Raw genomic sequence first — 16,432 nt, 5'->3', positions numbered from 1 at the left:
TAGCCCTGGAATTTGTTTGTTTGTTTGTTTGTTTGAGAAAGAATCTCACTATGTAGGTCTGGCTTCCTGGAATTTACTATGTAGAGCAGCCTGGCCTTTAAACCCCAGAGATCTACCTGCTTCTGCTTCTGGAATGCCAGGATTAAAGGCATGCACCACTACACCCAGCTTGAGTGAATATTTTGGTAGATTTTTGTTTCATTTTATTTTTGTTGTTTTTGTTGTTGTTTGTGTGTGTGTGTGTGTGTGTGTGTGTGTGTGTGTGTGTGTGAAACAGGTTCTCCCTATAGCCCCAGCTGGCCTGGAATTCGATATGTAGACCAGGCTGGCCTCAAACTCACAGAGATCCACCAGCCTCTGCCTCCCAAGAGCTGGGATTAAAGGCATACACCACCATACCCAGCTTAAATGAGGTATTTTTTTGTTTTGTTTTGTTTTGTTTTTTGTGTATGCATGTATTACCTGCATGTAGGACACCTGTGTCATACAATGCCCACAGAGGACAGAAGAGGTCTTCGGATCCCCTGGAACTGGAGTTACAGACAATTGTTAGCTGCCATGTGGGTGCTGGGATTTGAACCCCGGTCTTCTGCAAGAACAACCAGTGTTCTTAACTGCTGAGCCATCTCTCCAGCCCCTTAAATGAGCTTTAATAGAGAAAAATCTCCTTAAATTTACTATTCTGAAAAATAAAATTTACAGGGTTAGGAATATAGCCTGTAGCTCTGATGATACAGTATATGTCTATCATGCATGAGGCCCAGGGTTCAATCCCCAGTGCCATAAAAACTGGACCTAGTGGTACATGCTTATAATCCCCGCACTCTAGAGGTAGAAGCAGTAAGATCAGAAGTTCAGGTTCATCCTTGACTGCATATTCAGTTTGAGACCAGCTTGGGATACATGTCTCATACATACATGCATACATAAATTTGTTTCTTTGGTCCTTTATTCAGCTACCTTCTTCAATTCTACCTTCTTCCTAGAAAATAAAATTAAGGGCTTGTGAGATGGCTCAGTAGGTAAGGACACTTGAGGCCAAACCTGACCATCCGAATTCAATCCCCAGGACCCTCGTGATGGACGGCGAGAACTGACTCCTACAATTTGTCCTCTTGTCTCCACGTGAATAAAATGCAACCCCCCAAGAGTAAATAAATAAATGTAATAAAAACAAAATAAAGTGGCAAGCATTGAAAACCATATACTTATAAGTTCATTTTTTACTTTTTATTATTGTGTTTGGTGAGACTTTTCCCAGCTTAGAAATAAAAGTTATTTGATTTTTCTCTTCCTTCCTCCTAGATATGGAGACCAAACATGCAACCAAGAATACTATGCTATCAGAGGATATTTTTAAAGATGATTTATCACAGAAGACCATAGTAAAGAAACTGACAGATAATGATCTATGGCATTCTAGAATGGGAGGATTTTGGAAATGGCATGATAAGATACTGAAATTGCAAAATATTCAGAAGAGTCATCTGAGTCAAAGAATAGGAACACACAAAAAAGCTCTTGCTGCTCAAAGAGACTTTAAACTTGGATCTCTTCTTTTTCCAGATCCAGGAGTCATAGAAGAATCCTACAGCAAATGTCAAATAAATGAGGAAAATGTCACAGAGAATTTATATTTGATTACAGACACCCATTTGGGGAAGATAATTTGCAAGGATACAGATGGCACCAAAACCATAAAGCAGATTTCAGAATTTTCTTTGGGAAAAAAAATCGATAAAGAAAAGCCCTATAAATGTAGCACATGTGAAAAGACCTTTCGTTATAGATCATTACTCCTTCAACATCAGAGAACACACACTAAAGAAAAACCATTTGAATGTAATGAATGTGGGAAAATGTTTCGCCAGCCCTCATATCTCAGTCAACATAAAAAAATCCACACTGGTGAAAAACCTTATCAGTGTAATGAATGTGGAAAAGCCTTCACTGCTTCTTCATCACTTATGGCCCATCAGCGAATTCATACTAAGGAGAAACCTTATCAGTGTAATGTCTGTGGAAAATCCTTTAGCCAGTGTGCGCGACTTAATCAGCACCAGAAAATTCAAACTGGAGAGAAACCCTATAAGTGCATCCAGTGTGGGAAAGCATTTAGTGATAAATCCAAACTTTCAAGGCATCAGGAAACTCACAATGGTGAGAAGCCCTACAAATGTAATGATTGTGGAAAAGCCTTTCAGAATAAGTCGTATCTTAGTGTACATCAGAAGACCCATACAGAGGAGAAACCATACAGATGCAGTGAGTGTGGAAAATCTTTCAAGAATACCACAGTTTTTAATGTTCATCAAAGAATTCATACCGGAGAGAAACCCTTTAGATGTAATGAATGTGGGAAAACCTATAGAAGCAATTCAAGTCTTATTGTACATATCAGAACTCATACTGGGGAAAAACCATATGAATGTAATGAATGTGGAAAAGCTTTCAACCGCATAGCAAATTTCACAGAACATCAAAGAATTCATACAGGAGAGAAACCTTATAAATGTAATGAATGTGGAAGAGCATTTATTAATTATTCATGCCTAACTGTACACCACAGAATGCATACAGGAGAGAAGCCCTATAAGTGTTATGAGTGTGGAAAGGCCTTCATGCGTTCTTCATCTCTCATCATACATCAGCGTATTCATACTGAAGAAAAACCTTATCTCTGTAATGAATGTGGGGAATCCTTCAGAATAAAATCACATTTAACGGTACACCAGAGAATTCATACTGGGGAGAAACCATATAAATGTACTGACTGTGAGAGGGCTTTCACCAAAATGGTAAATCTGAAGGAGCATCAGAAAATTCATACTGGAGTGAAACCCTATAAATGTTATGAATGTGAAAAGTCTTTCAGGACTAAGTCATATCTTATTGTGCATCAGAGAACCCATACTGGAGAAAAACCATATAAATGTAATGAATGTGAGAAAGCATTCACTAATACATCACAACTAACTGTGCATCAAAGAAGGCATACTGGAGAGAAACCCTATAAATGTAACGAATGTGGAAAGGTTTTCACAAGTAACTCGGGCTTTAATATTCATCAGCGAATACATACTGGAGAGAAGCCATTCAAGTGTAATGACTGTGGAAAAGCATTTAGTCAGATGGTCCATGTCACTGAACATCAGAAAATCCATAGTGGAGAAAAGCCCTATAAGTGTGATGTGTGTGGAAAAGCCTTTAGAAGGGGCTCATACCTAACAGTGCACTGGAGAACACATACTGGAGAAAAGCCCTATTCCTGTAAGGAATGCGGAAAAGGTTGTATTACTCTGTCACAGCTAACTCTGCATAGGAGAATTCATACTGGGGAACGACCCTATAAATGTGAAGAATGTGGAAAAGCCTTCAGAACTAACTCAGACTTCACTGTACACCTGCGAATGCATACTGGAGAAAAGCCCTATAAATGTAATGAGTGTGAGAAAGCCTTCAGGAGTAGCTCACGCCTCACTGTACATCAAACAATACATCAAAGAGGAACTCAGGTGATATAGAGAATAGTGAGACATTTGGCTGGATGGCAATAAGAATTATGTAAGCTATGCTTAATAAATATAGGGAAATTTCCAATAGAAATTGACCAGATATTGTACACTAAAGAAAAACTCTGTAAATGTTTGAATTCTTTTTTTTTTAATGTTTGAATTCTTATAAATTTTAAGAAAATTCACAGTAGATAAAAGTAATGGACAAGCTGGGCATGGTGGTACACACCTTTAATCACAGCACTTGGGAGGCAGAGGCAGGAAAATCTCTGAGTTCAAGGCCAGCCTGGTCAGCATAGTGAGTTCCAGGACAGCTGGGGCTACAGGGAGACCCTGTCTCAAAAAAACAAAAAAACAAGTAATGGACAAATGAAAATTTTATCCAGAGTTCATACTTTAATCATTTAATTAAAGTTATTTGCCTTTATAGACCTTTGTCTATTTTTCTATGGGTTTGTATTTTCTTACAAATCTGGAGGTGCTTTTGTGTATTTTCTATATCACTCCTTTGTCACTTGTGTAGCAAACGTTCCTCTTAATCTAACATTTGTCTGTATACTTTTATAAAGTCACAACATTTTAATTTTATAGTAAAATATCTGTATCTTTTTAGGTTCTTGATTTTGTGTGTGTGTGTGTGTTTTCAAGATAGGGTCCCCCTGAAGCCCCAGCTGGCCTGGAACTCACTGTGTAGACCAGACTGGCTTAGCTCTCACAGAGATCTGCCTCCTGAATGCTGAGATTAAAGTCATGAACCACCACATCCAGCCTAGGTTCTTGCTTTAAAAAAATATTTTTTATTGAGTTTTGGTCCCTAAGTTATACATGATCTTCTAAATTTGCTTGGGAATTTTTGATATTTTATTATTTACATTTAACCTGTCTAGACAGAATTGTTCCTCATAGAAGAGCAGCTTCAAATGAGCATGAACCTATGAAAAGATTTTAATTTAAATAGTACTCAGAGAAATGCAAATTTAAAATGGACTGAACCTTCTACTTCATAGAGTTGGCAACATTTAACCTTTCTTTGTGAGTAGAGTTTGGGGAAGCCATGTACTCTTATTTAAAGGTTGCATAACTTACATTTCCACCAGCAACCCAGCAGTTATATACTGTTTAAAATATCCTTTGACCCAATATTCTCACTTGGGAATCTGATCAATAGAAATATAAGTACCATCAAGTATAAGAATATAAACAAATAAGGATGTTTATTGAAGTATTGTTTTATAGAGCAGAAAAGAAGTCACAACTGTAAACAAAGTACCAGTTAAGACAATGGTTGGATAAATTTTTTTATGTCCCTATTCTGGGACAGGATGGATAATTTTAAAATAAGTTACAGATCTGCTAGTTAACATCAATATTTTCTCCATAATGTTTTGATAAATGATTTTTTGTTTTAATAGATATGTGTATATAAAATTTCATTGATCTCATTCTGTTAGTAATTACATTATGTATTCACATGTGTGACTAGATTTGCAGAAAGACAGATATGGAAGAAAGTATATCAAGCTGTCAGTATTGGCTACCTTGAAGGAAGGCAGGGAAGGAAAAAGGATAAAAGGTCAAGAGACTGTAAACATAGAAAAATGTGAATGTGGCATGTGAAGTATAAAATTGTATGTAATGTTATATACTTAAGTGAATCATTTAGAGAGATGAAAAAGTAGTCCCAGAAAGTTAATAATTGCTCCAGAGTTGGTAGACCATCAGATGCTTTTTGACGTTTCTGTAATTTTCTGTAACTTTGAATTTTTCTTTGGAATGCGTGTGTAATATTTAAATAAAAAGAAAAAACCTTTTTGCTTGTGAGGTCAATTTAGTGTACAACTTTGTATACCAGAAACTACTTTTTAGGTGCTGGATGTTTGTTAGTGGGAACAGGGTGCTCATGGAAGTGAGGGCATGGGAATTGGTTCAGATGCTATGTAGGTTCCAAAGAAGCAACTCAGCATCTTATTCCTCTTACCCTGAGTTTCATTTGGAGCTGATTGAAATTCTAAACGAAAAATATATCTGAAGAATATCTCAAACTTTTGTCCAAGGTGTGGACCAGATGCCTGCCATCTCAGAAAGTAGTTCCACTTTCAACGTGGTTCCAAAAGGACTTGTTCTGGTAGATGCTTCTATGCACATCTTCAGAACTTCATGTCCTATGTCAAGCGTAGAGAGGAATAGCAAAAATAAATCCTCAGAAGTCCCTAAATCAGTACTCAGAAGTTTTGGGAGTGCTAGGAAAGGCCTGGAGTCAAAATGGGAACCCAGAGGTTATAAACCAGTTACCAGGAAGTTTTACTAGACCATGGACATGATACTCCATCCACCTTACACGACACATCTGAACTAGATGCTGAAGAAGTCATATCTCATTGTGACCCAGAAACCAAGCCACACCACGAGGTCGAAGTTGAGGTAAGAAGGATTTATTAATGGCTGGGCTGTCCCTGTACTCCAGGAGTGAATACAGAGAGCAGCCCTGAAGACAGCTTGTAAGAGCCTTTTATACATGTTCAGAAAGGTTGCAATAGCAGGAATACAGAGAACCAGTCATCATGGTTAAAACACAAGTATACATTTACATAAGTCAGTTAAAGTTCACCGCTGTTTTTCTCTTAAACAGGTCAGGAACTCATGGTCTCTATGGGGTGGGGATAGTTTCAGGGAAACTGAAGAATAGCTAGGCTTTTTTTTTTTTTTTTTTGGTCTTTTTGAGACAGGGTCTCCCTGTAGTCCCAGCTGGCCTGGAACTCACTTTGTAGACCAGGTTGGCCTTTAACTCACAGAGATCCGCCTGCCTCTGCCTCTCAAGTGCTGGGACTAAAGGTGTGTGCCACCACGCCCAGCTAGATTGGATTTTTTTAAAGAAAGGTCCTCCTATATATCCCAGACTGGTCTTAAAATTCTTGATGTTTAAGCCATGTTGTGGTATTTTTGTTATTGCAGCCCTAGCAAACTAAGACAATTAGGGGACATTTGCAAAAATTTTTAAATAATGCCACTCTTTGCACCAATTTATTTTTAAATTATCTCACTGAAATATTTTTGCAATATGTAGATATTTTATTTGTGGGTTTGGGTGATGTGGTTTAGGGTTTATTTTGGGGGGGTAGTTGTTATTTTGTTTTTTGTTTTGTTTTGTTTTTTAAGGCAGCATCTCATGTAGCCCAGAGTGGCCTGTAACTCTACGTGGGAGAGGCCAGCCTTGAATTCCTGATCCTCCTGCTTCCACCTCCCAAGTGCTGGCATTACAGATTTGCACCACCATTCCTGGCTAAAAGCTTATTTTTAAATGGGCTAACAAATGTTTTTTACTTTTCTAATTTGAATTTTAAATACTGTAAATACCAGTAGACACACCACATAGATGAAAGCTCTTTGAGTTTCTCAGTCATTTTAAAGTATAAAGATTCCTGCAGGCCAGTGAGATGGCTCAGTGGGTAAGATGCCTGCCACCATGCCTGATGATCTGAATTCCATCCCCAGAACCCATATGGTGGAACAGAGACCCAATTCTTGAAAGTTATCCTCTGACCTCCACACACAGGCACCATAGCAAATGTGTGTGTGTGTGTGTGTGCGCGCACACACACACACACACACACAGATACAAACATACAAGTAAAAATTTTTAAAAATTCACTGTTGTTGGGCATGGTGGTACATGCCTATATTCCTCACACTTGAGAGGCAGAAACAGGAGGATTCCAAGTTCGAGGTCAACCTGATTGTCTGAGAGAGAGAGAGAGAGTAGAGAGAGAGAGAGAGAGAGAGAGAGAGAGAGAGAGAGAGAGAACTTGGGAACTGTCAACATGTTCTGTCTGTGGTCAGAAGGCTGTAAAGACTCTGCCCCAGTCTCTGACTCACTGGCACTAAGATAACCACAGGGCAGATGACAGATGTCCCAGAAACCAGAAATGGATCCTTGTACCCAGCCATAGCCCTCAGAACACAAGTGGTGCCTGGAAAATTCAAGATGCACAGAGTGAAAGTGACTTGGAGAGTGTTACAGAGATACTCAGAGACAGATGAGAATAGCAAAATGCATAGACTGACCAGCAGGCCACAGTTAGGGGCCAAAGCCAGTGGAGGGGAACAGAGAGCTAAAGGGATAGCAGGAACTGGGCTGCAGACTGACTGTGCAGAGTCAGGTTCCCAGATTTCCAACCATCCCCAAGGCCCCGATGTGTCCTCTGAACTTGCTATATCCAGCTCGTGGGGTATACCAGTGCCCTGTATAGGACAGCCATGTAGGTCACAGAAGGACAGGTAATGCAGAACAACCTCCAAGGCCGAAGGCATTTTTATTTTGTGAAATTATATTCTCCCTTTTGGGTGAAGCATTAAATTGCTCAATGGCAGATCACAGACCCTGACTTGCCAACAGTCTGTCCTAATGTGAGAGTGATGGCCAGTGGGGAGCTGGAGCAAGAGCTGTTCTGTTCAACAGCGTAGCCAGCAGCCCAGGATTGGGATCCATTATAATTCAGTAACAGTGAAACTCTAAATGTGTTTTAGAAGTTGGGTCAAAATTCTTGGTGCATTTTTTCTTGGAACTGTTGGCTGAGATCCAGCACACATACCCTGCCCTGAAAGGAAGAGCGTGAGCCTTAGCTTGTTTTTCTCTACCTGTGCGTGGTTCTCACTCATCTTATTGTGAGATGCCTAGTGCACGCATCTTTTGTGTTTCATCCACACTCCAGGTTGGTGGAGCTTCTTGAGACTCTGCTCAGTGTTTTTCATCCCTGTGGGGAACTCTCAGCCAGAATTCTGCAACTGTTGCTTCCTCCTGCCTTCTCCTCCTTTGTTCCAGGATTCCAGTTACAAATGTATTAGAACTTTCCATCATGCCCCAGAGGTGGCTTTCAGTTTTCTGCTTTTTTCTCACTATTTTGATCTTTCTGGATCAAACTGGATACTTTACACTTGTTTTTTTGTTACTTAATATCTATTATGCTACTTTTAATCTATGAAAGCTGTATTTTGAGTTCTTCATTTTAGTCAGGAATGTTATTTTTGGAATTTTTATCATTTTTAGGTTGTTTTTAGTTATCTGCTGAAAATCTCCATCCTTTTCTCTTTTTTCTTGATTATATGAATGATGTTTATTAAAAGTCCCTAATTATTAACTGCTGGGGCTGGAGAGATGGCTCAGCAGTTAAGAGTACTGGCTTCTTGCAGAAGACCTGGGTTCGATTCCCAGCACCCACATGGCATCTAATAACAGTCTATAGCTCCAGTTCCAGGGGATCCGACACCCTCTTCTGGCCTCTGTGGGCATTGTACAATACAGGTGCACTTTCATGCAAATAATACACTCATGCACATTAAATAAATAAATAAATAAAATATTAAAAAATAAAAGTCCCTAACTATTAACTGCAATAAACCACATCACTTCTGGATCTGTTTCTATGTCTTTTTCTTGCTATCTAGTAAATTGCTCATTTCCCCCCACATGATTTGTAATATTTCATTTGATGCAGACATCAAAGATGAAAAGCTTCTAGAGATCTCTCACTTAAGTTTCATCTTGGCAGGTGGAATTCCAGGGGTGACAGCTGAAGTTGAGTCTTGTTAAAGCTGGTGTGCCTTAGTCATTCCCATTGGAAGTCTGTCCTTCTGAGATCTCAAGGGCACTCCAAGGTGTCCCCACCTTGGAGCAGTGAACTCTAGGCTCATCCTTTTAGCCTCTCCTTGTTTCAGAATTTCTCTTATTTTCATCACACACAGCTTAGAAGTCAATACGCATGAGAATGTTCACAGAAACATTAATATGAGGAAAAAATGGAAACCAAATGCCCATCAACTGGTGAATGAATACATCCAGCAATAAAAAGGAATGGCATGAAATAAGGCAATGTGAATGAATCTTGAAGACATTATGCAAAAACTATAGGAAAGTATCTGGCTATGCCATATTTTATACATACCAGACGTGGAAAAATGAAAGATCTCAATGACCTGATAGCAAGTGATTTCAGGACAAACTGATAGGCAAGGAGAGAAAAACTTAACTTCAAAAGGTGTTTATGCTACACAATCCTTTATGTAAGAATAAAAACATGGGACCAGGCATGATGGAGCACACCTTTAATCCCAGGGGCAGGGACAGGTGGATCTCTCTGAGATCGAGGCCAGCCTGGTCTCCATAGCAAATTCCAGGCCAGCTGGGGCTACAGGTAGACCCTGTCTCAAAAAGACAAAAAAAAAAAAAAAAAAAGAAAGAAAGAAAAGAAAAAGAAAAAATATAAATATGTATCAGCCTGCTTATACAAAAAAAAAAAAGTTCAGGAAGGATCATTCAGAAAATAGATTGGTTTCCTGCAAGGAGATTGGTAGGGTAGAAAGAAGGGGAAATGGGCCTGAATAATCAATATGATGAGGGAGTGACACATTTTAAGTACATGCCTCTGTGTAGCACTGACACAATTATGGTAGCATAGCACATGTAAAAAGTTAAGGAAAATTATTTAAAGCCCATGCTAGCTACTCTCTCTCTCTCTCTCTCTCTCTCTCTCTCTCTCTCTCTCTCTCTCTCTCTCTCTCTCTCCCTCTCTGTCTAAAATACAAAAGTAGCAAGTTAACTAACTGTATTACAAAGAGCATAACCAAGAGTAAAGGGCTTGGGGAAAAGAACAGAACAAGTTTACAAGGCAGAATGTTTACTACAAACTCAAACAAATAGAACTGTACACATACAATGTAGTCCTCTAAGCAAACCTTAATTCCCCAGGCTATGGGTCAGTAATTCCAAAACACACACATAAATGTACATACATTTATAAAAGCATATGCTCATTTGCATTTTAAATACAATATACATATACACACGGCTAATGAGAGATTGTTTCTCACTGTCAGGGGGAAATCACAAATAAGGAAAATTGAATCCCACTACCTTGCAATGAGTATGCCTAATACCCAGATCCATCAACAGGAAACAGGGTTCTCTGGAGAAACAGTGACTTCTAGGGCTGGGACAGGGGAAACCCAAGGTGAGCTTGGAATGTCTTGCCCCATTAAGAAGTGTTAAAAAAAAGAGGTGGCACTGTTTCCAGCCACCACTGTGCCACTTACTAACACCAGCTTGCCTCCAGCTCCCTGAGCTCTAACCAAAACAGAAGAGAGGTGACTAAGAGACTCTAGACCTTAGCTTGAACAGAATAGACTCCTGCAAATCAACACAGGCAAAGCACCTAGGAAGTAACTGGCCATAAAATCTGCTTGCATGAGTGTACCCTTCACTAAGGGAAGGAATGAGCCTCACCAATACCTGCCTGGCACTGTGGCATTCCCTAACATTAGCTGGTATCCCAAGTCCACTGAATCTCCCCTTCCAGAGTCTGGTGTGAGTAGCTGCTGGAATTTCAAAGCTGATCTGTACTTCCACAGTGTGACCGGTGGTGCCAAGTGAAAGCCAAGAGAGCTCTGTCTGGTTGGCCTTTTTGGAAGATGTCAACCTGTGACTAGCCATTGCAAATGAGTAACAAGACATTTGCACATGTGGAAAATGTGCTTCTAGGTCCACTCCAAGAGGAAACATGCCAAAGGCACCCCCCCCAAATTCTGCTCTTTCTGTTATTGGTATTTCTGAATATTAGGGTATTTTTCCTGATGGAGTCAAGAAGTACTTAAGTATATATAACTTCTTTTTTTTATTTATTTTTATTTGTACAAATGTTTGGATTGCCAGTATGTCTCCTGGTATTCATATAGTACCAGTGAAGGCCAGAAGATGGTGACAGAGCCACCATGTGGGTGCTGGGAATTTAACCTGGGTCCTTTGGAAGAACATCAAGTGCTCTTAACCCCTGAGCCACTTCTCCAACCCCAAGTATATATAGCTTCAAGTGGAAAAACAGGAGACACAAATCAAGTATTGGTCATGTTCCCATTCGCATTTGTGTGTGCAAGTCGATGTTTCATTGGACAAGTTTCAGCAGCTCAATTTTATGACTATCATAAATAAACTGCTAAACTTGCCTGGACTATGCCAGTTTTGTAAATTTCTTATTGGCAGCAATTAGCAGGTGTTTGCAGCATTTTTATTACTCCATAGATTACACCTGCTCACCATGCTATTCCAGCGTGTCTACGTGTGGAAACCTGTGGTTAATGTTTATCTTCTGAGCTGTTCTCTAAGTTTGCCATTAAACTGATGAGATCTTACCAAGGTAGCAATACAGATGCAGAAGACACTAGTGTCTATGATCAGCAGCATTCAGGATTTGGGTAATGTTTTATATTACTCTGTGTGCAAAAGAAATATATTATTAAATCTTAACAAGAAAAGATGTTATCTTGCATTTAAAGGGTGATTAAATTGTTAAAATATGGTTGTGTTAATTGTTCTTATTGTGAAGAAAACAAATGTAAATTTAGAAAATAAAAATATACATTAAAAAATGAAATACAGCCAGGCATGGTGGTGCATGTCTTGAATCCCAGCACTCATAAGCAGAAGCAGGTGGATTTCTGTGAGATCAAGGCCAGCCTGGTCTACATAGTGAGTTCCAGGCCAACTGTGGCTACAGGGAGACCCTGCCTCAAAAAAAAAAAAAAAACTAAACTACTTTTTAATTTTACTTATCTTTTATGTATGTCAGAGTTTTGCCTGCATGCACGTAAGCACATCACATGTGAGCAATACCTGGACTGTTGTTAGTCACCGTGTGGGTGCTGGGAAACAAACCCAGTCCTCTGCAAAGACAGCCAGTGCCACCTCTCCAGCCCCTAAACTCTTTTTTTAAAACAAAAGGATGGCCATCCTGTCAGAACACTGAACCAACCAGAAGGAGCTTATAATGGCTGAAACTGAAACACTTTCAGTGCAAATTATTTATCTGGTATAAATAAATAATTGAATATATAATATGTAGATGAGAATGGGGAAATAGGAAATCACCATTGTCAAAAACAACAGTAATTGTTGCAGTCAAGTGGATACTAAAATTAGTGGGTGCAAGAGTGAGAAGAAATTTGCATAGTCTGATAGCACAGACACACACCCAATATTTATTAATTTAAAAGGAAGAAGAGTAACTTTACAGCAGAGAAATTCAGCAGACACCATGTTAACTACATGATTCAACTGGAAGATCTACTAATGGCCTGCTCCCCCCTGTACCTTCCTGTACCTGGGGATGACAGGTTCTGAGAAGGAGGGAGGATGAGGGGAAAAGATGGATGTGAACCTCCGGGGGACTAAAAGTGACAAACGTATCAGACAAAACTATAGTGTTTATGGGTGCATATGTGTCTTTAAAACCATAAGGCACAGCACAGGAGCCATAAGCACAGTGAGTGAGGAGGGTGGAGGTGGGGTGGAGGTTGTGGTTGCTGCCTGGAGGCTTTGGAAAGGGCTGCCTCACTCTGATTCTTTACCTGGCTGCTGGTGGAGACTGTGTTTGCCTTGCAGTAACCCATGAAGCTGTGTTTTAGTTTTGTGCTATTTTTCTGTCCCTGGACTGTGCAAAGTTTCACAAACACGTGAACACTTGAGTATACCCGAAGGGAAGGAAATCTGAAGAAAAAAAGAAAGAAAAGCACCAAAATGCCTACAGAGGTGGATGGGCTTATTGGCTGTCATTTTTATAATTTTCTTTCTATAATGTCCAATTTCTCAGCAAGTTTAAGCTTTATAACTAAAGCAGGGGAAGAAATACCCGCATTCTGGTTTTCTACTGTTACAGTCAACCTGGGTGAATTTTCAGTAGTTTTCCTTCTGTCCCCTGGTGGTGGGGACAGGAGCTGCTGGGAGCAGAGCATCTTCTCGTCTGGCTTATGGCTGCGCAGCGATTCTGAGCAGCAACTCCCCGGCCTCACCTGCCGGACTCAGCCGCGGTTTGTCCTGCAGGCTGGAGGCAGCGGGGCTCGCTGGGAAGCGTTGCTGGTCGGGGTCCTGGGCGTCCAGCTTTCGCCCAGGGCTCCGCTCCGCACCCAGCTCTTCACTCCCTTCTGTTTGAGTTGAAGCCAAGAAGCTGCGTGGAAGCCGCCAGGAGTCTTAAAAGATCAAAAATCTCATGGCACTTGTGACCTCGTGGCGCAATGGTAGCGCATCTGACTCCAGGTCAGAAGGTTGCGTGTTCAAATCACGTCGAGGTCATCACAGGCACTTGTTTTTCATAACTAATGTGCACGGTGTGCTGTGCGCATGTGCTAGAAGAAAGCGAGAAGCAGTGGCGTTTTTCAAATATACAGAATGATTTACCTACCACTTGTCTGTGCTGACTTCAGGTTTCACCACTTCCACAAGGGCCTGTTTTTAAACACAAAAACCTCCACCAGCACTTCAGAAAATAAGCAAAAGACAAAATCAGTTCGCTGAAAAATGAAACGAATTATTTTTAAACAGAGGCTGGACATGTAGCTCAGTGCTAGCATATTTGTATACATTGTTTTAAACATATAAAAAGAAGCAATTTCTTTTAAAATTTTAAAGTTTTTTTTTTGTTGTTGTTGTTATTGTTGTTGTTGTTGTTTGAGACAGAGTCTCCCTGTAGCTCCCGCTGGTCTGGAACTTGCTATGTAGACCAGACAGACCTCCATGTCACGGAGATCTGCCTGCTTCTGCCTCCTACACGCTAGTATTAAAGATGACTTTCATCTCCCCTGGTGTCACTCCTGTTGAACCATATTTGTTCTTTGTGCCACTATACCTAACCAAAAGTTAACTTTAAAATTATATTGAAATTAAATTCTCTGAGTTTTGTTTGTTTGGCTGGTTTGTTTGCAGTGCTGGGGCTTGAACCAGGTCCTCACACTCACACTTGTTTTTAAGTTGAGACTGATGTGACCAAAATGTTTGTGATAAATTCCTTTTGCTCACACCCTTCGAGCTGTGGAGGACAGCAGAGATAAAGGGCCCAGAAACAAAGCAAATGAAAACAGGCTGGAGATATGGCTTAATAGTTAAGAGCACTGGCTGTTCTTGCAGAGCACCTGGGTTCAGTTCCCAGAACTCCATGGCAGCTAACAACTGTTGGTAGCTCCAGTTCCAGGGAATTCATTGAATTCGTTGACCTCTTCTGATCTCTGTGGACATTGCCCACTATGGGTGCACTTAAATACATACAGGTAATACACTCATATACATAAAGTAAAATAATAAACAAATATTTAAATTTTAAAAAGCAAATGAAAACAATTGTAAAATTTTTTCATTTGGATTGGAGAGATGGCTCAGTGGTTAAGAGCACTGGCTGCTCTTGCAGAGGACCCAGATTTGAATCCCAGCACCCACGTGGAGGCTAACAATTGTCCATAATTCCAGTTCCAGGGGATCTGAGTGCTCCTTCATGAGCACTGCACAACATGGAAACAGCTCCAATCTTTTTTCATTTCTTATTGATGGAATTCCAGTCTCATTTCTTCTTGTTGAATGACTAAATGGGGTGATGGTAGAATTGGTAAGCCGGCGTTTACTCAGCCCTGCCCTGCTCAGCCTCAGGAGAGGACGAATTCTCAGCTGGTGGATCAGCTGCTTTTGTCTTTTTGCCATCTGTGGTTTAGGGTTCTCTAATGATCTCATCTCCTTGATTTTCCTTTTCCTCTTCACTGCTGTCCTCTCTAGCTCTTTGGCGAGCAGGGCCCCTGCAGAATCTTGGTCTGTAACCCCGGTCCCCCTTGCTCCCATGCACCCTGGTTGTCACACCCTCCATCACTTCTCCCTGCACAGGAAGGCTGGGATACTGTGGTCAACGCCCCATGGTTTCACCTGTGGTAAGGTGGGACCCTCTGCCTGGGTCGGGCCTGCGTTGCTGGTTTAGCCTTCGGGAGCGCTCTCCCATCCCTCATTCTTCCCCCACGCTCACCATTCTGGTAATTCTGCTGGTCATGGTGTGGAGGACCCCTACCACGTGGTTAGCGTCGACAGTGGTTACGATCTGCTGGGAACGTGCTGCGTTGAACTAGAATTCCACCAGACCTGTAACACCTGCTGCCTCCTCACCCTTTTCCCCAACGTCTTCAAACTCCACAGTCTCTCCATCTCCCACACTCCGAAGGTACTTCCTGGGGTTATTCTTTATGGCGGTCTGGTGTACAAATACGTCTTCCTTGGTGTCATTCCTGTTGATGAACCATATCCGTTCCTTACACTGAGCCTTTTGACTGTTCCCAAAACCTACCTTGCGATGACCTTGTCCCCTGCGGATGGGAGGCCGCGGTGACCACAGCTGCCCCAGCCGCTGCCCGTGGTGCTGAGCTGGCGGCTGCTGGGTCTCGGCCTCACCGCTCAAGGTAACGGTGACTGGGGCCTGCTGCGGGAGCTGCGGCTCCGCTCGAGGTGTGATGGTAACTACTAGGCCGGGATAGCGGTGGGGCTGTTCAGGGCTCTCTGGGGTCCACTCACCGTTCCCGCTACTGATCGAACTCTAGCATATTTCTCTCTCTGTATTTTTTTTTCTTTTATTTTAGACTTTTTCCAGTAATCCCACTTACCCTTCCCTATGATGGGTGATTATCACCAAATGGGTGAATCCTGTGCTGCCCTTTGCTCGCTCTCCTTTCAGCATAGAACATATCTGTTTCTCAGAGGCAAGGTAAACAGGTGTGAATGTGTGGGGGGAAAGCACAGTGTTTGCAAGCACAGTAGTATGCATTATATCTCCCAGAGGCATGACGGGAAGAGGGTATTTTCTCGGCTCATCGCTTTTCCACTGAGGCTGCTTCCTTAACACCAGTCAAGTAGGGACACCTGACCTGTTTCTCTGTCTTAAGTGACTGGTTCTCCTGACAGATGCTAAGCCAACTGCATTCTATGTCTAAGCAGTTGGATTGGAAGCAAATAGAAAGGAGGATTTGTTTCAGAGAGCATGCTGAACAAGCATAACTCAGAGGGAAGGAAGAGGTCTTTGTTTCTGACCATCCCTTAAAAGCACACTGACTTTCAGCCGGGCATGGTGGCA

General features: G+C 41.2%; 1 protein-coding gene, 1 non-coding gene and 1 pseudogene across 2 annotated transcripts in view; 2 read left to right on the top strand and 1 right to left on the bottom strand.

Annotated features, from left to right (window-relative positions):
- Positions 1-5,331, top strand: part of Znf624 (zinc finger protein 624) — a 35,973-nt gene extending 30,642 nt beyond the window's left edge. The window contains exon 6 of the mRNA XM_029570423.1: positions 1,306-5,331. Within this exon, the coding sequence (XP_029426283.1) occupies positions 1,306-3,524 (2,219 nt within the window). The 3' untranslated portion in view covers positions 3,525-5,331. The remainder of the gene's footprint in view (positions 1-1,305) is intronic.
- Positions 5,332-13,557: 8,226 nt separating this feature from the next.
- On the top strand, positions 13,558-13,629 carry Trnaw-cca. Its single transcript has one exon. It is a non-coding gene; the product is annotated as a tRNA-Trp (tRNA).
- Positions 13,630-14,944: 1,315 nt separating this feature from the next.
- LOC103745209 lies at positions 14,945-16,144 on the bottom strand (annotated as a pseudogene).
- Between the last annotated feature and the right edge of the window lie 288 nt (positions 16,145-16,432).

Source organism: Nannospalax galili, unplaced genomic scaffold (assembly GCF_000622305.1).
Source record: "Nannospalax galili isolate Female #2095 unplaced genomic scaffold, S.galili_v1.0 scaffold1283, whole genome shotgun sequence".
NCBI lineage: Eukaryota > Metazoa > Chordata > Mammalia > Rodentia > Spalacidae > Nannospalax > Nannospalax galili.
Note: the sequence above shows the minus strand (reverse complement) of the source record. Positions and strands in the feature narration are given on the sequence as shown.